At 40.5% G+C, this 24,890-nt stretch overlaps 1 protein-coding gene across 1 annotated transcript in view; it reads right to left on the bottom strand.

Moving 5' to 3' along the window:
* The window catches only part of mdga2a (MAM domain containing glycosylphosphatidylinositol anchor 2a), a 192,628-nt gene that overhangs the window by 121,299 nt on the left and 46,439 nt on the right, over positions 1-24,890 (bottom strand). Inside the window, exon 4 of the mRNA XM_053633356.1 lies at positions 7,389-7,585. Coding sequence (XP_053489331.1) covers positions 7,389-7,585 — 197 coding nt within the window. The remainder of the gene's footprint in view (positions 1-7,388; positions 7,586-24,890) is intronic.

Raw genomic sequence — 24,890 nt, 5'->3', positions numbered from 1 at the left:
AGCGGAAAGTGTACAGTTCATGTCACCGCCGAGGATAAGGTAATGCGATGCCATATTCGGTAGGCGGGAAAAAAGATTTGTGAAGAACATTGAATCATCCCAGTTTGGTGCATAAACATTGGCCAAAATGACCGGAAAAGTATAAAGTCACCCTACGACAATAACATAGCGCCCAGCGGGGTCAGCTTCCAACGTAAACTGTCTATTTCTATCAATTAATATAGCTGCCCCACTAGCCTTCAAATGGAAATTTGAATGGAATATCTGTCCTGCCCACTCCCCTCCCAATCTAGAATGGTCTGATGACCGTAGATGTGTCTCCTGAAGAAATGCAATATTTACATTAAGCCGTTTCAGATGTGTAAATACCTTCTTTCGCTTTAAAGGATGATTAAGTGGCTTAACATTCCAGCTCACGAAATTAACCATACTACCATCCGACCCTTTGGGAATACTGAAGTCAGTCATAATGAGAAAAAAAAAAAGGTCAATTAAACACAATAAACGACAAAGTTTGGCACACCCTCCCCGTAACCCCACCCCCCACAGCACCCACAGGAACAGGGTGCTCACTGTACCCTCCCAAAACAAATCTGCACATTCAGTGCTTGTGTAGAGGAACTCTATAGAGCCTACTGTTCAAGCTCCCACCGAACCCCTGGTATGAAAAGTAAGCTCAAAAAAAAAAAAAAGTGCATCCTATCACAGTGTAGAAGCATACACCCTATCATAACGTATATAACAGAAAATAAGACAATGGTGTTGATCATCCACCTTATTACAGTAAAAGTCTGATCTAACTGTTATCATCCAGTCAAAGTTCAGAGACGATGAATTAGCCAGGGTAATGTTACTCACTCAGCCCTCTACAGTAGTAATGATATTCTTCTTGACGTACCTTATCGCTTTAGGTGCATCTATGAACTCCTTTTCCTCTCCGCTGAACGTGATACGGAGACGGGCTGGAAACAGGATGCCATACCGAACTCCCTGCCGGTTACGGAGCAAGCCCCTGACCTCATTGAAGGCCGCCTTGGCCTCAGCGACACTCGTGGTATAATCCAGAAAAATAGCGATCGTCTCACCGTTACACCAGAGCGGGGCTTGAGAGCGCACCCAGCTCAGTACCTCAACGCAGTCCTGGTAGTAGTGGAGTTTGGCTATGATGGCACGTAGTTTCCCATCCTTCCTCACAGGACCCAGGCTTCATGAGAGCGGTCCACAAGCACATCTCTATCCAACTGCAGTATTTCTCTCACTAGTTCCGAGACCGATGTTGTAGAGCTGGATCCATTTGCTTCCCCCAGAATTCTGATGTTACATCTCCTCAGTCTTCCCTCCATGTCCTCACACTTATTTCTGAGTCCAGTCACCTCTACTCCCAGGTCATTCACTGTAGTCTGTAAGACTGCCACTTCGTCCGACCAGGTCGTTAGCCCACCTTTTTCCGCTTTCACCGCTTGCAACTCGTTCTTAAGAAAGTCGAAACCTTCAGCAAGTGCACTTTTCAGATCAGTTTTTATCACCGCAGCAATGTTGGCCTTTAGTGAAAGCAGGATATCCGTCTTCAAGGTCTCAGCATCCATCTCTTGGCTGCTCTGCCGGGGCGGGGGCTCCGAGCCCAGAGAGGCAGCAGAACTCGCGGACGAGGTGGTGTTGGGCCTAGATTTGGTAGACTCTGTGAATTTATATTTCCGCAAATTTGCCGCCATCTTCGCGCAAATATATGTACATTGAACTTACGAAAATATGTTCGAAACAGGGTTTGCTAGCATTTAACTATGAAAAACACTTATTAACTTAAAAAAAAAAATAGAAGTTCGATGGGAGCCCAAACTAAACCCGACTTTATAGACAAGTCTAAGTTCTCCATTTACACACATTATCCTCAATTCATCAACCAGTTTCTGATACAAAGAGCTCTCTTGGGCAGTGCCTTGGGGTTTCTTTAATGGACATTTTCCTTCATCTCATTTGAGTGAATTTATAACTACTTGCTTTGGAAAATTACAAAATGGGTGTGAGAAACACAAAATATATTTTCTAAAAATTATATGAATAGATCTTGCACATTGGCTTCTCATTTTATGACTACAGTTGAAAGAGACCATTAAGTCATGTTGCCTGTGACTAACTGCTGATACAAATGCATTATGTGTTTCAGTGATCCATTTCAGTGATGAATACATCATAGTGGAACCCCTTTGTGAAGCTGTCAGACAAATGTGTTACTGGCCTGTAAAAACTCCAGATGTCAACATGCTTTTCACTCCCTGGCTCTATTGTAAGTGGTGATGACCACTTATTTAAAAAAAAAAAAAAAATCCAAGCAAAGTAAAGAATTTTCACTCTACAGAAATTTTCCTGCAGGTGGCCACAATTTGAAGCATGGATAAAAACTATCACGAGGGAAGGAAATTGACCAATCAATTAGGGGATTAGCGGTTTTAAAGCAAAATGTCAACACTTATCTACCTATCTAGTCATGGATAAGAGAAAGTACACTCTCCTTCAGTTCTATGCTTTTATTTATCTGCACCTAAATAACATGTAGCATGACCACATAAGGAGCACAAAGTATACACTTACCTGTATACCATGGATGTGATAAGGTGTTTTAAAGGTAATAATTGTTTTTTTTCACCCCTTTGCTGTAATAATGCCTCACGACACCTAGACTAGCTAGACATTCTATTCTCGCAAGAAGTATGCAAGACTTCTTGTCACGTGGCGGAAGCAGGAAGTTGAGGGACTATAATAGGGAGCCGGAACACTGACATAGAGAGTCTTTTTTTTCTCCTACCCTTTATTTTTCATTTTTGTTTGCTATCACTTTCTGAGCCAGACTGAAGTCATTTTGTTTCCCCTTTTGCTCACTACTGACAGATGTTATCCAGAACTGAGTGTGCTAACAGGATTAAACACCAAAAAGGACACGCCACGCCAAGCTCTGTTTTTTAACTGGAGTATGCCACCGAGGACGTGCCAGTAATTTCACCTTATTGTACATAGGACACTGGGACTTAAAAGACTCTACGTACACACATGTGTAACTGCTTGTTGTCTGCGTTGTGTGTTTTCTTTTGACTGAATAAATAGACGGACGGCAACTGGGTCGACTTTTCATTTGCTGATAAAGATATAACACATATAAAGAGATAACACAGTTTTATATAGTGTGTGCTTTCGCCCTCAACAGTTCTCTCCCATGTAAACACAGTGCGGAAAGGGCAAGGGGAGGAGAAAAGGAATAAATCAATAAAATATATATTTAACAACAACAAAAAACATACCTGATAAAGAGATAACACAGTCTTATACAGTGTGTGTGTCATGTAATATCAGAGAAGGAACTCTGGACTACAGTTCCCAGCAGCCACTGTACCTCACTGCATTACGGTCACAAAACCACCTGCACCTGAATCATTTTCATATTAACGAGCACTTATGTGTATATTAGCCACAGTTTGCACTGCATTCCTTGTCTTACATTTGTCTTTTTCTGCTGTCGTTGGAATTATGGTCGTTGTTTAATGTTTACTCTTTGCCTTAATTTTTGCCACAGGTTATCTAGTAACTGTTTTGCGTTTGTTTGTATTTTCAATTAAAATCTAATCTGCACTTGCATCCGTCTCTGCCTCTAAATCGTGACAGTGTGCTTTCGCCCTTAACTTTTCTGTAAAATAAATTTCAGGTACAATTGAATTATCACGTGCTTCAAGTTCACCGATGACGCATAAAACTAATCATAACCTAAATTAAAGTGAAAACATGAAAATAATACAACATATATGGAGAATAATGTCATAAATATGATTTAGAAAAAGAATACAAGTTTTAAAGTGATTTTTAAGGCAAAGATGAAATTAGATTAATCAGAACTTATTAGAAACCTACCTCTCCCATGCAAACACAGTGTGGAAAGTGAAGAGGAGGTGCAAAGACAGGAAGTTAAGATTAACACGCTGCAGTCAGAAAATTAAAGGGGAAGATGCACACATACAGTCACTTCGTGTATACGTTTGAACATTTTTGTGTAATTCTATATATTAAATCTATAGAATACTTTCCATACCCGTTACACATGTGCACACACACACATAGTCCACTGCACGGTTTGTTTGTTGCTACTGTATCATATGTATAATACACACTTTTTGTCCAAAGCGATCAGATATACTCAGTTTAGAGCAGTTAAGAACACCTTGGTTTGTGTATAGCTCTGCTAGTGTTACAAACAATTGGGTGGTCGTCACAAACTTCTGTACATAAACAAATAACCTCTGGTGACAACAATAAAAACTAAAATTTCAATATAGTCATTTTTCCCCAAAAGTAAAACAACATTCATAAACCAGGTGTGAAAAATAAGTACACCTTTCCCAGTTTCGCAATAATTTATAGAATAATTAGCAGCCAGGTGTTGAAATGCACAAGATTAGTTACATTTATGGCATTTGGCAGAAACCCTTAACCAGAGCAAATTACATTTATCCCATTTTACACAACTGAGCAGTTGAGGGTTAAGAGCCTTGCTCAGGGGCCAAGCAGTTGCACCTTGGCAGGGCTCTGCAATGCTAGTAAGTCTTGCAAATTGTTGGTGTCAAAGGTCATGATTCTACAATCAGAAAGAGATTGCACAAATTTGACCTGCATGGGGGTTGTGCCAGGAAAAGGCCTTTGCAACACTACAGTTTGCCAATGAGCATATAGGCAAAGACCAGGCCTTTTGGAATAATGTGCTCTGGACAGATGAAACTAGAGGTGTTTGGTCACAGTAACAGCAGACATGGTATGGTGCAGACCAAAGACAGCTTTTCAGGAGAAGTACCTCATACCAACTGTGAAGCATGGTGGTGGAAATGTTGCAACTGAAAGAATATTGCATGGAAGAGTGGTTAAAAAATTCCAGCAAGCCTGGTGGACAATTATGCAAAACACCTACAAGAAGTTATTTCTGCTAAAGGGGGCAATACTACCTTCTGTGGCCAATGGTGTACTTACTTTTTCCACAGAAGAATATCACATCTATTGACATTTCTGTTGAATTAATGATTGAAAAAGCTCATTTTCCTTGTGGGTTTGTTCAAGCATATGAGCTTTACTAATAGGCACTGTTTCAAAGATGATCAAATGTTTGCTAGTCCACATATGTCAAAAAAGCCAACAATTTATAAAAGTCAATGTGAGGGAAATTATAAATTTTTACTTTGCAATAGATCTGTTCACTCAGTTCATGTTCATCAGTGAATAATGCCGCTTGAGGTCATGTCATGAAGATAAGTACAGAATGTTCTTTCCTCTTACATTGACACAAACATGTTATTATCTTCAGGAGTGTCTAGACATCTGCTAAGACCCTGAAACAACCAAACTGGCTCAAATCACCTAGAACTCCCTTATCGAGACACGCAGATGTCCAGCACGCCTTAGCTTAATCTTATATAGTGCATGTGAGAGATGAGTGCTTCAGAGTGCTCTCATTCTTCTTCCTGTATCTTCTTTCTTTAGTAAACTTCTTCATCTGAGAGGACGAGTCTACTGGTGTTTGTCTAAATTTCCACGACACCAACAATATATACACATACTAGTGATGCACCAGAAGGAAAATTCTGGAAAATTCTGCACTTGGCCAAAAAACGAAAATTTATTTTTTTAAACCCATTTTAAAATAGTGTTTTGTATCATTGTATTAATATTAGACTTTTTAATTCATTTCATGAATTTAATGAATCTTAAGTGAAAAAACTACAAACCAATAAAATGATCACATTTATTGAAATTAACACACCAAACCAAAAACAATATTAAATATATTATTATTCATTCAGTTCTGTAACAATCAAATTAAACTGATTTTTTAAATCCAATTATACAAATAATGTAAAGTTCTAGAAAACTATTATGACATGCAAAACAGCAGTCAAGTAATGAACTAGGCCTCTATTCTGTTTATGTAAACGTATTTCCCCATTAATTAAAGATTATTGTGCAAAACTACAGCAATAGAACTAAAACCAACCTCAAACTGTAAACAACAGATGAAGTTTTGCAGGGCTACATGAATTTTTATGTAATTGCTATACACATAATCAATTGGACTGCTTTCTATTTAAGCAAAAGTGGCAGGTTTCTCTTCAAGAACAAAAGTTGCTCAGCTTTCTGGCAGGACAGCTGTTCCTTGGGGCAGATAAATATCTGCGTGCAATCTGTGCAAGCAATGGAAAACGTAGCTGCACTTGTTGTGGCACTGCTGTCGATCAGGGAGCTTTCCTGTAGAAAGTGAGTTTGTACCTCATCACTTGTACGCATCCGTTTCTCTTTCACATTTTGCTCTGTGCTGCTGTCATGTCACGGCAAACTAGCGACTCCATTTCCCAGAAAGCACCTCAAACTGCAAACATGGCCGATGGAACAACTCCCAATGGAACATACAGACACGTTCCCGATCACACTGGCAATCTCACCACACTACTTAAGAGACTCTTACACACAATGTTTTTGCGAAGTATATGCTCAGTAGATCTTATCTCTGTTGTTACCAAACCTTGATCTCATGTTGTTGTTTTGGTTTTGAAGTTGTTTATTCCCTCAACCTTGATTCTCTGCCTTGACTATTCTAGATTGTTTGCATGGTCACATGACCCTTGCAAGGAGTGGGGCATGGCGGCATATATTTTCGGTTGAAGGAAGTGTGGTGGATCATAGCCCCCCCCAGCTTCTCTCCTGTTAGCAGACTCGGGTGTGTGAGCAGTGGTAGCTCAGTAGTGCGGTAGGGTCTAAATTAGGGATGCACTGAAATTAAAATTCTTGGCCGAAGCTGAAACCGAATATAATGAAAAACTTGGTCGAAAGCCGAATACCGAACACGTTTTTTCGCGTTTTTTCCATTTATTTTGTCTTGCTTTTCACCATTGCATAAATTAAATAGTCAAAATGTGCTTTTTACTATTTTGTCTAACTTTTCAAAGAAAAAAATCAATTACAAAAACTACAATTTCAAAATATTTATTTAACACTGTACATTTTTTTTTCATTCTATCAGGTATATGCTACCAACAAGGCACAATATAACTTTAAATAAATAAATTAGTAAAATAAAAATATTTTGATGTGGTCATCTTTGAGCCCCCATTGAATAGCCTATGTTAGGCCTATAACTGACTGCTGAAAGAATGTAACACTCTGTAGCCTACAACAAAAACGTGCATTAAAAGGTGCATTGACAAGAGTGCAAAAAATGGTTATAATCGGTTATATACGGCTGATTATATTCGGGATATATACATGGTCTAACCGCTTTAAGGCAGCTATACAGATGAATAATATAATGATACTTTATATTTATAATAATTAATAATAATGTTTGTAGATGTTTTAAAGCTTACCTGTGTGAAGAAAGGTTCATAGATCTCCACACCCTTGTCAGAACCTTGGGACAAAAATTCGCGTCCACGTTTCCAGCTGTAACGCACTGGCGGGTTGGAGTTGGCAGCACACCGTAGGAAAACTGTTCTTTCATAGTAGAATTGTTCCTTAGCCTCTCCCACACTTTGGTGTACTGTCACCACTGGGTCATCCAGATCTACAGATAAAATTATGCATTCATTACAATTTGTTGACTCATATTGATCACAATGACCAAACAATAAAATTGCCAAACAAAGTCCTTTTAAAAAATAATTACAACCAGAAAATTTTTGACATATCCGAAGCCACTAAAGTCAACAAACCAATATAGAATTACTATGTATATCCATCTTAAAGGATCAATCTCCATAGCAGATTCTAATTAGACATCAATCAGGTTCAGTATTTTTAAAGTCACAGAGTAAAAATTTGCAAAAAAGATTAATAGAAATCTGGAAATTTACTCCTATTCCTTAGGACTTAGCACAATGTACAAAATTTCTTCAGCCAAGTGACGTTAAAATGTAAGTGACGTTAAATCTGTTAACACTGAAGCTCCTTAAATGTAGGTCATAGGTGACCGATATAACGAGAATATCATATCTTGATTCTAAAAACATTTCTACAATACATAGTTGCGTATCATGATAAGTTTGTGAAGAAACAGACAGCAAAACAGTGTTGTCATATCACAGCCAAACAGCAACTCATTTCCCAGGAGGCACCACTAACTGCAAACATGGCCACGGAGGACTCCACTTCCCACACACGCACATGCTCGCCTTCTCTGGAGTTCTAACTACACACACCTGCACCCAATCTCACTCACGACAAAGCATATAAGCGACTTTGGGAACATTATGACTTTGTGAAGTGTTGTGGATAAAAAATGTCATAAAATAAACATAAGGGAGACCTAGCATCCAGCAAAGGGGAGAAGAAGAAAAGAGGGGCACCTAGACACATAGAAGCGGGATTAGGCGGTAGTAGTCAAAAAAGTCAAAAAGAGGTATACGAGCTGAGCTGAGGAGGGCTAATACACACACACACACACACACACACACACACACACACACACACACACACACACACACACACACACACGCTCGTACAGTCAAGGGCGGGCAAGTAGACACAACATACACACACACTCTCTCTTTCTCATACACACACATGAATAACTTTAATAATATCTTATAGTAATAGAGAAACTCTCTATAAAAAAAACAGAATAGTAGGATATGCAGGACAGTAGAACTGTAATGATATTAAGAAGTTGGAAGTACAGTAAACCGCTTTTCAAGTAGTATAAATATATATAAAATAAGAAATATAGTGCAAATATGAAAATAAATTATAAACTAGAAATACAGGAAAATGTAAACTTACTCATGACTCAAATGGTGAGGGTTCTTGTCTCGCAAGGAAGGCCTTAATTTTAAGAAAGAACCATGAGGAGCCATTTATAAGGGTGGCTGAGTCAAGCTGCCCCCCCCGCGAGATAACAGTAAGACCAAGGTCACTCTAGATTGTTTAGTCTTGTCCACTTTCTATTTTACGGGTTATTCAAATTCTCTGGTTTCGATTCTCTGGGTAATTCAAAACTCTGGTTTCTGATTCTCTGGGTAATTCAAAACTCTGGTTTCTGATTCTCTGTGTAATTCAAAACTCTGGTTTCTGATTCTCTGAGTAACTAAAAACTCTGGGTTTTTATTTTCTGGGTTATTAGAAATGCCTGGGTTCTGATTTTATGTGTAAATTAAAACCCCTGGTTTCAATTCTATGTGTAAGTGAAATAGCCCTTTTCTGGAACATAAGAGTAAGGTAAATGAGCTCTTTTTTAACCCTATTGGTAGTGAGATCATAGTCTTCTTGAAACATATGGGTTATTTAGTGTGTAAATACAGTATAAATACTGGAGCTTAAGCTCAGGGTATTGGGATCACTTCTGAGAATTCTCATCGGTGTGGATCTCGTGTGGTGGAATGGAACAATAAAGCTGGACCCTTGCTTCTTCTCACTCACGGCTGGTGTATTTTTTTCTATCTCCAACTGGGCTCAGAGGTAGATGTGAGTATTGGCTTCTATGTTGAATTTTAAGTGTTTTTGGGTAATAGGCTAAATTTGAGCCAACAGAAGTAAACTTACAGTTGACTTGTTCTCTGTTATTCTCCAAGCCTTATCATCGTGTTTTGCCAAAGTGACTTTGACCATCATTTTTGCTCTCAACCTCGATTCTCTGCCTTGCCTAGTTTTGTTTGTTTGCCTGATCGCCCGACCCCTGCCTATTTATCGACCACAGACTTTGCCTTACCCCTTTGGATTATAGACATTGATCTGCATAACTGCACTTGCTTCCATCTCCGCCTACGTAGCGTGACAGGTGTTACCTTTTTAAAAAAATACATTTTTGAAATTATGTATGTATTATTAGAAACAACATTTTAATTTATTTTTGATTTTGAAAATCAAAACTGAAAAGGTGAAAGATTTGTGTGTGTGTGTGTGTGTGTGTGTGTGTGTGTGTGTGTGTGTGTGCAGACTCGCCATTCTGCTCCAGGAGGTCACAATATTGCAGAACCTTCACTGGATGAAGTTGTAAGTGCTGTCATGGACTCTAATGTTCTATTTACTGCTGCTTCTAAAGGTGCAGAGTTGTCTTCATCAAAGCACAGAAACAGAAATTGAGCACAACTATCCATGTGTAATGCCAATAGAGTATCAGTTGGAGCAAGCTGGACATACCATCATGTACAGTATCTCACAAAAGTGAGTACACCCCTCACATTTTTGTAAATTTTTGGAATATATCTTTTCATGTGACAACACTGAAGAAATGACACTTTGCTACAATGTAAAGTAGTGAGTGTACAGCTTGTATAACAGTGTAAATTTGCTGTCCCCTCAAAATAACTCAACACACAGCCATTAATGTCTAAACCGCTGGCAACAAAAGTGAGTACACCCCTAAGTGAAAATGTCCAAATTGGGCCCAAAGTGTCAATATTTTGTGTGGCCACCATTATTTCCCAGCAATGCCTTAACTCTCTTGGGCATGGAGTTCCCCAGAGCTTCACAGGTTGCCACTGGAGTCCTCTTCCACTCCTCCATTGTGACATCACGGAGCTGGTGGATGTTAGAGACCTTGTGCTCCTCCACCTTCCGTTTGAGGATGCCCCACAGATGCTCAATAGGGTTTAGGTCTGGAGACATGCTTGGCCAGTCCATCACCTTCACCCTCAGCTTCTTTAGTAAGGCAGTGGTCGTCTTGGAGGTGTGTTTGGGGTCATTATCATGCTGGAATATTGCATACTGATCATGCTCTGCTTCAGTATGTCACAGTACATGTTGGCATTCATGGTTCCCTCAATGAACTGTAGCTCCCCAGTGCCAGCAGCACTCATGCAGCCCCAGACCATGACACTCCAACCACCATGCTTGACTGTAGGCAAGACACACTTGTCTCTGTACTCCTCACCTGGTTGCCGCCACACACGCTTGACACCATCTGAACCAAATAAGTTTATCTTGGTCTCATCAGACCACAGGACATGGTTCCAGTAATCCATATCCTTAGTCTGCTTGTCTTCAGCAAACTGTTTGCAGCCTTTCTTGTGCATCATCTTTAGAAGCGGCTTCTTTCTGGGACGACAGCCATGCAGGCCAATTTGATGCAGTGTGCGGCGTATGGTCTGAGCACTGACAGGCTGACCCCCCACCCCTTCAACCTCTGCAGCAATGCTGGCTGCACTCATACGTCTATTTCCCAAAGACAACCTCTGGATATGATGCTGAGCATGTGCACTCAACTTCTTTGGTCGACCATGGCGAATCCTGTTCTGAGTGGAACCTGTCCTGTTAAACCGCTGTATGGTCTTGGCCACTGTACTGCAGCTCAGTGTCAGGGTCTTGGCAATGTTCTTATAGCCTAGGCCATCTTTATATAGAGCAACAATTCTTTTTTTCAGATCCTCAGAGAGTTCTTTGCCATGAGGTGCCATGTTGAACTTCCAGTGACCAGTATGAGGGAGTGTGAGAGCGATGACACCAAATTTAACACACCTGCTCCCCATTCACACCTGAGACCTTGTAACACTAACAAGTCACATGACACCGGGGAGGGATAATGGCTAATTGGGCCCAATTTGGACATTTTCACTTAGGGGTGTACTCACTTTTGTTGCCAGCGGTTTAGACATTAATGGCTGTGTGTTGAGTTATTTTGAGGGGACAGCAAATTTACACTGTTATACAAGCTGTACACTCACTACTTTACATTGTAGCAAAGTGTCATTTCTTCAGTGTTGTCACATGAAAAGATATAATCAAATATTTACAAAAATGTGAGGGGTGTACTCACTTTTGTGAGTTACTGTATGTTCCCATCCTTCGAAGGATTCATGAGTTTTTAAATGACTCTACAAAGCCACTTAATCCATAGGCATCCAGATTGTCAGCAGAAACACAAAAGATTGTGCCTTTGATATTGCAACCAACTCTTTCAATAAAGACAACATATTGTTTAAAATGAACCAAAGTATATGTGCATTTGATACTTGTTAATGTAAGACATTTACATTTTATAGTTTTAAAAGGTTTGTATAGTTTGTGGCATTATAGTAATTTCATCAAAGTTGCTGCCCTATTGCCTTATTCAGGTTTTAGCCCTGTTCAGGTTTTAGCCAGATAGTCAAAATGCATATCGCCTTTGCGTTTTATGTACTTTTTTAATGATTATTTATTTTTCTATCTTTTAAATATTAACATTGCAGTGTTAAATGAGAGAGGGCAAGAAAATACTGTTCAACAGAAGACATTACTCAAGCTGTTTATGTTAGTTGTACTCAATGTATTTGTATCACAAAGTTTTAAGTTTTGATTCACATGATTTTGAGTTTAATAAGTCAAAATGTTTGACTTATGTGTAAGTTAAAAAAACTACAAAAGAGAGTAATAACTATTGAGTTTAGTTAACATAAAAGTGCATCTTTGTGTACTTATTTTTTTTTAAGTTCTGTTAAATTAATGCCATGGGAAAGGTGAATGAAAATTTTAAGTCATATTAACTGAAAATATTCAAAAGCCAAATATCAGTTGGCTTAATTAAGAACTTTAATTTAACTCTAATAAAAGGGTACATGTACCATGTAATCCAAATATTTAAACTTTGAAAACATTTGTAATCAGTTGCCATAATTTTCAGAGTTCTGCTAACTTATTTGGGTTTACAGTGCAAGTGAACAAATAATTTTGCTCTGATAGATGATACATAATCACAATTTCTAACATAGCTTATCCTTTTTTCCTTGTAATATCTGATCCTAATTATATTAAAAACTGAGAAGTCATTTTTCTGTACACTAAACTAATTAATTTGATTTTGTGGACAAAAAACATGAAAATAATTTTGTGGATGTCTTTTCCTTACATTCACAAGTCTGAAACCAAATATATAATGTACCTCTCTAAAGTAATTTGGTGCTACAAAATGCCTCTTTTTATCCATGTAATGGCTTTTCCATAAGGGAACTGTCAGGGCCCTCTAGGCCCTCAGAGGCGGGCTAAACTATTTTAGAAAATAATATTTAGAAAGTCATCAGTTCAAAAAAATTTTTTGCAATTCATAATTTGACAAGCAACCTCTAAATAAAACGTTTCTGAGGAAATCAATCCTTCAAATCTGCCTATTCAGTTTGTGTTGGAATGTGAAGGGTTAAATGAAAGAAGTCATTTTTTCTCTCTATTAGCATTTTTTCCACCTTTGCCTGTTGCTGGGTTAAAAATGCTACGCTTTCAGCTCTGTGATTGGTGGTCCTGCTATAAAATTACAATTGGCCAAGCAATAGTAATTAATGAGAGACTCATTTCAAAGGACAGTAAAATTGACCAATCAAATCTTCCCTCTAAATGGGCGGGGTTCGTTATCACTAACTTTATGACAAGTTCTGCCCGCTGTCATAGACATACATAGACGCTGCATTGGTCGCTGGATCATAGGCGATCGTCACCACCATACTGGTCCAGGCAACAGTAAGAAGTCTCAGCTTATATTATAGTTTATATTATAAACTAAATTGCCGATAATTGAGATTTTCATCTATACTGACTGATATTTTTCTGAAAACCAACTCTTATGACAAGCTTCTCATTTCGGCTGAGCGACTAACATCATGAATCTTACTGTAGTTAGTCGGCTAGTTAACTTTTCTCATACTCTGAAGGTTTCCCAAAGAGAAAGAGTTGAGGCAAGTAGCTGTAAGAAGGGAAGGTGTTTGATTTGTATTTGCTGATTTTGTTCCATTTTGGTACAACGATGGTCAATTATTAGTACTTAAAGATGCACCATTTAGATTTTTTCCAATATTTAAAAATGAACAAGCTTTATTAACAGAATTCTGACCTGGAGCATAAGAAAAGTTCAAAAGATGTGGTTTAAGACTGAAAAATTTCCACAATGAAAAAAACTTTATGCACATTTATGTACATTAAAAAATATTACATTAGGGACGTCTCAGCATTTATTAACCAAGAAAAATAAGCCAAATGTATGCTTGACAAGCATGAGTTTTCACAAGTCCTTATGACAATGAATCATTTTCCAAATCTAACCAACAAGATTCTAAGTAACTGAAAAAAGAACTATTTTTTGTACTCCACGTAGATCATAAACCATTGAAATCGTTGGGAAATGAAATTTCATTGTGCTTTTTCTCCAGAAAAAGCGCAGCTCCCCCATTTAATTGTATTTGTTTATAGAGCAGTCTTGCCCGGATCAATATGGTGGATGTGTTGACCTATCGCAGCAACGGGCCAAAGCAGCCAATGCGGCGTCTGTGTATGTCTATGCCCTATCACAAACGAACATCAGAGAATTCTGTTTGAAACTACAGAAAAAAAACACCAATAAGTTAGCTAACTAGCCTGTTGTCCACGATGGAAGTTGTAAGTAATACGGCTAGTCAAGTAATACCACTAATCATTAACACCGTATTTTTGATGAACTTTTAATGGAAAAATTGGAGTTAATCTCCAATGCCAGACCTACACTAGAGCTTAATTTGGTGCAGAAAACCAAGGTTTTTGAGAGGCATTTCAACCCCAGCAGTTACACGATACCCCTCGATGATAGCATCAACAAAGATGCAAAAGCTTTACTGCTGGGATTGTTTGTTGTTTGGCACAGAAAGCAGGTCCTGGGCAAGAGATGGATTTTCAGATTTAGGAAGTTTATCCAAGTCAGCCCATCGTCATCAGAGTGATTCAAATCATCTAACCCTAGGATGGACTTCATTTTCAAGTATTTCAAATCAACAAAGGGTAAGTTATTTAAAATGTAATAGGCCGCCATGCCAACTGATTTTATTCTTCCATTTAAGAATCCAGTGATTATGTTTTGCGAAGTATACGCTCTGTGTCTTTCGTACCAGTCTATACCAAGCCGTTGTTCCATTGTTTGTTTCTCTGGTTTTGACTTCATGTCAAAATCTTGCCTGCCCTTCTTTATTCTGTTTGCACATCATCTGACCCTTGCCTGTTCACTGGCAACCACCATCTGGAGCCAAGCAGGAGGGCACTTTGTTTCTTACGAGAGTTTCTTACAATGATTCCAGCAGGTGTTTGACCATCTGCCCGAGGGAAAAGAAACCGGAGAGCAGCTCGCCAACTTTAAACAAGGTAACCTGAGCACAGCTGAATATGCTCTCCGCATCTGCACGCTGACAGCAGGCAGTGGCTGGAACAAACCCACTCCCAAGGACTAAATGGAGAGTTGCATACGGAAATGGCACGTCGGCTAACCCTTGACACACTGATCGACATGTCAATCCAGCTCGGGTCATGATTAAGAAACGCCACGCTATAAAGTCAGTCAGCACTCCTGTTCTGGAAATCCAGAACAATGAGCCCATGCAACTCAGTCAAGTGAAACTCATGGATGTGGAATGCCAATGACATCCAAAGGAGAGACTTTGCTTCTACTTCTGGCAGTTCTCAACACCTGATGGCACAGTGTCCCGCATGATGCCCTAACAAGGGTCCACAGAACCCATCCGAGCGAGCAGTCTCCAATTCTCACTCCACCATGGTGAATCCTTCCTGATTTTTCACTCGCCATAATTTGGTGATTCCTGTGCAGATTGAATACTCAGGAGGGCTTTATTCTGTTTCAGCGCTGATTGACTCTGGCGCGGCAGTGAATTTCATTGATGGCCCAGAAACTTCAGCTTCCCCTACAGTCACTACAACATCCATTAAAGCTACAAGTTCTTGATGGCGGACCCATTGGGGGAGGATTAGTCACCCATGGCACTGAACCCATCACTCTCCATGTCAGTGCACTTCACCAGGAAAACCAGCAGTGTTACAGTGCCTAATCAATGACATGCTGCAATAAATGCTTGGGAAGCATTCTACTGCCTACGTCAACGATATTCTGATTTATTCCATTGATGAAACCACCCACATCCAGCATGTCAAGAAAGTTCTATCACAGTTACTCAAGTATCAGCTCTATGTGAAGGGGAAGGAGTGTGAGTTTCATGTGCGCAGCATGGCCTTCCTAAACTACATCATAGGACCGGAGGGCATAATCATTGACCAGGACAAAGTCTCCGCTGTAACCAACTGGCCCATCCCCACCAGTATCAAAGAACTACAGCGATTCACCAACTTCTACCAGCGGTTCATAATGGGCTTCAGCCACATCATAGCTCCCCTGACTACACTGTTGAAGAAAGGGACTAAGAAGATGCAATGGCCTACTTCAATGATGTACGCACCCTTGAGGTGGACTGAGGAGAGGTAGATGGTAAACACTAATCACCTTACCTTTTTTTTTGTGTGTGTGTGTTTTCTTTGAATGTTTGTTTGTTATTGTTTTTTGTTTCCCCCTTTCTTTTGGTTTTGGCTGTGGTTGTTTTGTTGGGGTTGTTGAGTGTGGTGTTATAATGTGTAAAATGCAAATTTCCAATAAAAATTCTATGATCAAAAAAAAAAAGAAGATGCAATGGGACGCCTCAGCCAATCAAGCCTTTGCACAGTTGAAGAGTGTCTTCACCACTGCACCTATCCTGTGACATTCTGAGCCAACCAAGCCATTCATTGTTGACTTCGACGCTTCAGAGACCGGGGTGGGGGCCAACCTTTCACAATGATCAAGAGAGAAACCCAAGCTCCACCCCATGGCCATTTTTTCAAACAAGTTATCTCCGGCTGAGAGGAACTGTGACATCAACAATCTGGAGCTCCTTGCACTCAAACTTGCTCTAGAAGAGTGGTGACATTCACTATCTACATAGACCACAAGAACCTTGAGTACATCAAGTCTGCTAAACAGCTCACCTCATGTCAAGCATGCTGGGCACTATTTTTCTACGGGTTCGACGTCACTGTCCTACTGCCCTGGATTGAAGAATACCAAGGCCGATTCCCTCTCCCATGTGAGACTACGGAAGAATGTATTTTGGCCAAGTCATGCTTTATTGGGACACTCATATGGGACATAGACAAGGAGATTGAAGGAACCCAGAGAGTAAGAATCCCCACGCATTGCCCAGTGGGGAAGAAGTTCGTGCCGTTGTCATTGCGGGCTCACACATCACGGACACCCCTGCAGTCACAAAACATACCAACTGCTTCAGGGCAATTACTGGTGGCCACAAATGAGATGTTCAGTGATTCATAGCCTCATGCTCTGCCTGTGCCAAGGCTAAGGAACCACAAACTCTAAAAGCAGGCAAGCTCCTCCCACTGCTGACGCACACCTCAAAGACTGTGGTCACACATATTGACTTCGTTACCAATCTTCCTCCCACTCATAACAAAACTGTCAATAAGACAGTTGTGGATCGGTTCTCCAAGTCCCTAAAGTTGATTCCCCTGCCAGAACTGCTATCAGCCTTTGAAACAGCCAAACTGGTGTTTGAGCAAGTGTTCTGGTACTGTGCCATCCCAGAGGATCTCATGAGTGACTGGGGGGTCCAATTCACATCCTGGGCCTGGAAAAGTTTCATGGAGAAGCTAGGAGTCGCTGTAAGCTTGGCCTTCCAGCTACCATCCTCAAGCTAATGGCCACGTGGAGAGAGCGAATGAAGAAATTGGGCATTTCTTAAGAACTTTCTGCACTGACAAACAAGAGGATTGGGCATGATTTCTCCCTTGGGTGGAGTATGCCCAGAACTCCCTAAGACGTTCCACCACCAACCTCACCCCATTCCAATATGTCCTGAGGTACCAACCACCCCTGTTCCCAAGGAACACCAGTCCCATGGACTCACCAGTTGTAGATAGCTAGTTCCAATGAAGTGAACAAGTGTGGGAACAGGCCCACCAAGGTCTTGAGCACACGGTCCAAAGTAACAAGAGAGTTGTAGATAAACGACAGGGAGTGATACCCAGCTTTGAGCCAGGTGAGAGAGTGTGGCTCTCCACCAGAGACCTATGGGTCAGGGAGGGAAGCCATAAACTGTCTCACAGATACACTGGCCCATTCAAAGTCTTCCAGAGAATAAACAATGTCACCTACAAGCTGGAATTACCACGTTACAGCCACCTGACTCCATCCTTCCACGTCTCATGCCTCAAACCAGTCACTCAGGGTCCCCTCACAGAAGAACCCCCCCCCCACACACACACACACACAGACACCCAGCACCCTTGGATATTAAAGGTAAGCCAGCCTCCTCCGTAAGAGAAATATTAGATTCTAAACAGTGAGGTGTTTAACTTCAGTATCTTATTGACTGGGAGGGATGCAGCCTTGAGGAAAGGTGCTGGTTGCCAGCGTACAACGTACTCGACCCCCTACTGTTTCAGAACATTCATGCATGCCACCCCAAATGCCTAGGCCCTATACCAAACCGTTGTTCCATTGTTTGTTTTTCTGATTTTGACTTAATTTTTTTTATCTTGCCTGCCCTTGTTTATTCTGTTTGCACATCGCCTGACCCTTGCCTGTTCACTGACCACGTTTTTGGATTACGTCTTTGTACTGTACGTTTGCCTAGATTATTAAAGTCTTTGAGTACCTGCACTTGCGTCCTAAGCTGCTTCGTGACACATATATACTCTCTATATATCTCATCTAGCTTATTATTCTGTAAAAATACTAAATAAATTTGAAGTGAAAGAAAAATAATATTTAAAGACCCATAATTGTTACAACGCAGTCTAGGGTTAGGTCGCACAGCATAAATAAAGTCACAGGGTAATTAATGTAAGGTGGAGTGTCATGAATTCAAGGTGGAAACAGATGCAAACACACATTTAAAGTTTAATAAAAGTCAAACCAAAACACCAGAAGACACTATGAACATGTGAAAATGAAAACAAACACAAAACAATACATCCGAGACAAGAGAGCATAACATGGCAACAGAAGACAATTAAAGCAAGACAAAGAGTGCAGTGCAAACTGACTATATACACACACACACACACGTGCTTTTTTTTGTAATTAACACTTTTATTGATTCACAAGTTAACAAAAAGAGTCAAACAACATATATAATGAATCAAACTATTTTAACATAAATCCCCACTATAACCCCTCACCCCACCCTGGTCCCCGTGACCAATGAGCCAAATGTCTGAGACCAAACGCATAATAATAAAACAGAATCTTGTGTAGGCCTAGCCCACCCTTGTCAATCGGCCTATGTAACTATTTGAAATTTAACCTGGGACGCATACCATTCCAAATAAAAGACTTCGCTGTACTCTCAAATTGCTTGAAATAAGAAAGACGGACATCTATAGGGAGAGATTGTAGCAGGTAATTGAATTTTGAAATACAACTCATTTTAATAACATTAACCTTCCCGATCATAGATAAATGTAAAGAAGACCACCTGTCTACATCACTCGAAAACCTTTTTATTAACGGGTCAACATTAACTCTAACTAAATCGGACAAATTTTTTGGAAATAAAATACCCAAATACTTAATGCCCTGTTTGGGCCACTGGAAGGCACCAGGCTGAAAGGCCGTTACTGGACAGTACGCTGTCAGAGCCAAAGCTTCGGATTTAGACCAGTTGACTTTGTATCCTGTGAATTTGGAAAAGGAATTAATAATTCTGTGGAGGCAAGGCATAGATCTAGTAGGGTCAGAGACAAATAATAAAATATCATCTGCATAAAGCAATAGCTTATGCGCCACACCTCCCACCACCACCCCTGGAAAATCATTCTCCTTTCTTATCGCAGCTGCTAATGGTTCCAGGGCAAGACAGAACAATAATGGGGAAAGAGGGCAACCCTGCCAGGTGCCCCTATCTAGAGTAAAATAATCTGAAATTACTCCATTTGTTTGTACTGCCGCTACCGGGTGTCTATAAAGTAGCTTAATCCAACCAATGAAAGTATTCCCGAACCCATACACTTCCAAAATCTTAAAAAGATAATCCCATTCTACCATATCAAACGCCTTTTCAGTGTCAAGTGAGATGGCAGCAACAGGAGACTGATCATTCGCTACTGACCACATGATATCAATGAGACGTCTAATGTTATCAGAAGAGCTACGGCCCCGAATAAACCCCACCTGATCTATATGTATAAGAGATGTCATAACTTTACTTAATCGGTCAGCCAGAATTTTCGTCAAGATTTTTACATCTAACTGGATCAGGGAAATTGGACGATAACTTTTACACTCATTTGGATCTTTGTCTTTTTTAAGAATCAGACTGATCCGGGCTTGTGTCATGGTTGGAGGAAGCTTACCATTCTTTAATGATTCTGTATAAACTTCTAACAGAAGTGGAGCCAGTTCTGTAGCATAAGATTTTGAAAACTCAGTGGCAAAGACATCTGGCCCCGGAGACTTGCCTGTAGGCAGGGCCTTAATTACCTCGCCAAGCTCCTCCAGGGTTATCTCAGAATCAAGAGAATTTTTTTGCTCCGTCGTCAATTTCAGGAGTTCTAATGGTTCCACAAAGTTTCTAATATCTTCATCAGTAGATGAAGACATTGAACTATAGAGATCAAAGTAAAATTCTTTAAAAGCATTATTAATATCAATGGCCGAGGTAAAAATTTCCCCTCTAACAGACTTCACTGCGGGAATGGTAGAAAGGGCCTCCCTCTGTTTTGTATATCTAACCAAAGGTTTTCCTGCTTTGTCCCCCGACTCAAAGTATGACTGTCTTGCCCTGAATAACCAAAACTCCACTTTCCTCGACAAAATAGTGTTATATCTATATTTCAATCTGGTCAATTCTCTGAGACCATCAGACGACACACACAAGTGCTTGTTAACATGAATGAGAATCAGGTGGTCATGTGACAGTGATGCAGAGGTGCAGTGGCTGCTGGGAACTGAAGTGAATAGTATGTGGTGTTTGGAGTAAACAGGAATGAGATACATAGGAGTAGCTCACAAAGGGTTATGTATACACACACATATATAGTGGTATTTACAAGGTATATACATGTGTGCTGTACACCACAGATAAACTGGGGAAACTCTGGGTGGTAGAGACCTGATGAATAAATTGTAGCTCTCAAACCACCTGAGAAAACAGCTGTGACATGCAGTTAGAGCCACGATCAGTCTGTGCACATTTAGGCTTGCCAAACATAGTGAAGAATTTTACAAGTGCTTTAATGGGAGTCTTTGATTTGAGCGCATGCATAGGGATAGCCTCTGGGAACCTCGTGGCAGCACACGAGTGTAAGCAGATAATTACCAGAATGCGTCTTGGGCAGGGGACCAACACAATCAACAATAATATGCTCAAATGGCTCAGTTCTAATCAAAATGGGCTGTAGTGGTGCAGGTGGAACAATTTGATTAGGTTTCCCAGCTATCTGACATGTGTGACACGTATGACAGTAGCGTGCTACATCGCCCTTCATGCAAGGCCAAACAAAATATTTCAGTGCACGCCAGTATGTCTTACTGGGCCTGCCATACGAGGGCCCTGTATGCCCAGAGCAAGGATGGTCATGAGCTAAACTTGATTTCTGAGGGAACAAGGGACCACCACCTGGAATGCTTCTAACCAACCATCAGTAGAACTCGGAGTAGACAATTTCCTCATTAACACATCATGCTCAATAAAATAAGCAATCAGATGATTCACAAACTCAAAACAAAATAGTGTTTTGTCAAAATAGTGTGCTAAAGAAGGTTCTGCTTTTTGAGCAGCCACTAACTGGTTACGTGATATTGGCAGCTCAACATCTGACTTGCAAATAAGACTACTACGTCACCCAACTTGTTCTGCTGGGTGCATGTTAACACACAGGCAAGAAACACAGAGGGATACTGGGCAGCAACATCAGGACTGTTGTTCACAGGATCAGGACACAGTCACAGGACACAACTTCAGATAAGGAAAACTTTATTGCCAGCTATACCATTTCCCAGAATAAAAGAAACACCACTAGCTGGTGGAAGAGCAACCACCTTCACAAGACCTGAGAAACCCTCAGTATCCAAATACACAAACTACAGCCAGTTCAATACCTTGAATTAATAAGTCACTGCCTGCATAAGAAGCTGCAGAAAAGGGTAGCACACTTTCTAAAACAAAGGACTGAGCAGCACCAGTGTCTCTCAAAACCTTAATACAGATGTGGCCATTAAAAATGTGCGTCGAAGGAAACAGGATCTTACGATTTCATGCAGTATCACACAGAATCACACGAGTGCTGCGGGCACAGGAAATACAGCACCAGTAGGGGGCAGTCATGTTTCATTTGAATAAACACGACTTGCTAGTAGATACAGTAGCTCTGCCTAGACATATACTGTATACACATATATTCTTTTACCAACCAAACCATGCTATTTCTTGTACTGAAGTCCATGATCTGCTTCTGCTTGGCCTGTGGATCTGTGAACCTCTCTCAAAACCGTTTTGCAACCAGCAGCAGAGCACATTAAATGTTGTCGAGCATGAGAAAATGGAATGTGTGGTCGGTTAGATTTTAAAAAAGATATTACTTTACATTAAAATATTACATTTCTCATCAGCACGTAAGTTTCTAATTACAAGAGTGAGCGTGGTCGTGTTAAAGTGAACACAGAAGTCCACACACTGAAAAAAGCTCCCTGAATTTACTTAATTCAGGGAAAAAGCATATTCACAAGGTGGTTTACACATCCTGATTATCACAGATACTCAGAGGTGAGTAGTAACACATTACATTACTACTATTACTTCTGTCACATAAAGTAGGTACCGGACAGAAGCAAGTGCAGGTAAGGCAGTTTAATCAAACAATAAGGAGTACAACGGATCAGGCAGAAAACAAAGTCCAAGGCAGGCTAGGGTCAAACAATCAGGCAGACAGGCTAAACAAAGCAGAGCAGAGAATCTGAGTGTAATACTTCACGAAGTCATAGTGTTCAAAAGGTCTCTTATATAGCGTGGTTGTGAGTGCTGTGAATAGGATGTAGGTGTGTGTGATTAGAGTGAATGTGAGTGTTCTGGAAATTGCAGTCCGTGGTGGCCATGTTTGTAGGCCATGCAGGATGAGAAATGTAGTCACTGGTTTGCTGTGATATGACAACTTCAGTAACTTTTTGAAATAAAATTAGTTAACTGGCCATACTTTTACTCAAGTTAATTTTTAATCACAGAAATGTACTTTTACATCCCTACATTCGGTGCCATTTCTGTTACTGTTAAATATTAATTAATATATGTAGTTTTAATAATTAGTTTAAATGACATATAATGAGGTCGCGAGCCTCACGATGCACTGCAGTGGTCTGACACAACAACCGCTCACACACAGTTCTCCATGTACTCTAAAATTCAGGATTTTCCCTAGATCACCCTTGATTTTTCCTTGATTTTTCCTTGATTTTCCCTTGATCAGATCAAGACTAACTTGAGTAGTCTTCTCATCAATCCATCCATCTTCTATACCGCTTATTCTCTTCAGGGTCACGGGGAAACTTGGAGCCTATCCCAGGGAGAATCGGGCACAAGGCGGGGTACACCCTGGACAGGGTGCCAATCCATCACAGAGCACATTCACATACACATTCACATACCCATTCATACACTACGGACACTTTGGACATGCCAATCAGCCTACCATGCATGTCTTTGGACTGGGGGAGGAAACCGGCGTACCCAGCGGAAACCCCCGCAGCACGGGGAAAACATGCAAACTCCTAGTCTTCTCAGTGTATACTTTATTACTCTTACTCAAATATTTATTAATATTATTACTTTTACTTTCCACCCCATATTTATCCCCACTGAACAGTTGCTCTATGATGGTTCAGCTCTACCTGACCAGCTGACCTACATGTTGGAGGTGTGAAAAGGAAGGTGAGAAAATGTCTTGGCCATAACAATAGAAGGAATTATCCACATCCAACTGTGCAAATGGCCATAACCCTAGGCCCACACAAACCCGAAGTGTGAAGGCCATTCCACTTAACTACACAAAAGATATTTAAAATGAAACTGCATGAAAAGTTTACAAAAACAAGAGACTGACAGAAAATCCAGAGACTCTATTTGCAGACCTCCATATGGATGCAGTACCAGCAACCTGATTTTTTTCATGAATAAAAACCCTGCATGTCACAGGGCCATAATTTCAAACTTTCTCTCTGCTGAAAGAAAAGGCATCTGTGGGGGTTTCCAGCTAAAAAAAAAAAAAGCAGGACACAACAAGTCTCAGCATCAACATATAATGTGTAAAATGTCAATAAAATCTCATAAACCCATATTTTATTTACAACAGAACATAGAAAACATATCATGTTTAAACTGAGGAAATGTACCATTTTAAGGGGAAAATATAAAAATATCTAATTATTATTATATATAATAAATATAAAACAATAATTGTTGGAATTATATGAATGAATGACAACTTTTAATAGGCATGGGCCTCCAGTCACTGTTGTTCACGTGGAATTCATTCAGTGTAACTTTCTACAGTGACAAAAAAAAATCCCATCCGTCCATCCATCCATCCTCAACCACTTATCCATTATCGGGTCGCAGGGGCAGCAGCTCCAGCAGGGAACCCCAAACTTCACTTTCCAGAGCCACATTAACCAGCTCTGACTGGGGGATCCCGAGGCGTTCCCAGGCCAATGTGAAGATATAATTTCTCCACCTAGTCCTAGGTCTTCCCCGAGGTCTCCTCCCAGCTGGACGTGCCTGGAACACCTCCTTCTTCAGTCGACGGCTTCCCTGACCACCGGTGTCCACCACGATGTTCGAGGCTTACCGCCCCTTGAGGCACCTAAGACCCTGAGACCACAGCTCTCCGCCGCTGCTTCAGCAATGGAGGCTTTGAATATTTCCCACTCATGCTCAATGCCCCCAATCTCCACAGGGATGCCAGAAAAACTCAGCCGGAGGTGTGAGTTGAAGATCTCACAGACAGGGGCATCCTCCAGATGTTCGCAGTTCACCTGCACTACCCGTTTGGGCTTTCCAGGTCTGTCCAGAGTCTTCCCCCACCCCTTGACCCAACTCACCACCAGTTGACAGCTCTGC

This window comes from Ictalurus furcatus, chromosome 9, assembly GCF_023375685.1.
Source record: "Ictalurus furcatus strain D&B chromosome 9, Billie_1.0, whole genome shotgun sequence".
In the NCBI taxonomy this organism is placed as follows: Eukaryota; Metazoa; Chordata; class Actinopteri; order Siluriformes; family Ictaluridae; genus Ictalurus; species Ictalurus furcatus.
Note: the sequence above shows the minus strand (reverse complement) of the source record. Positions and strands in the feature narration are given on the sequence as shown.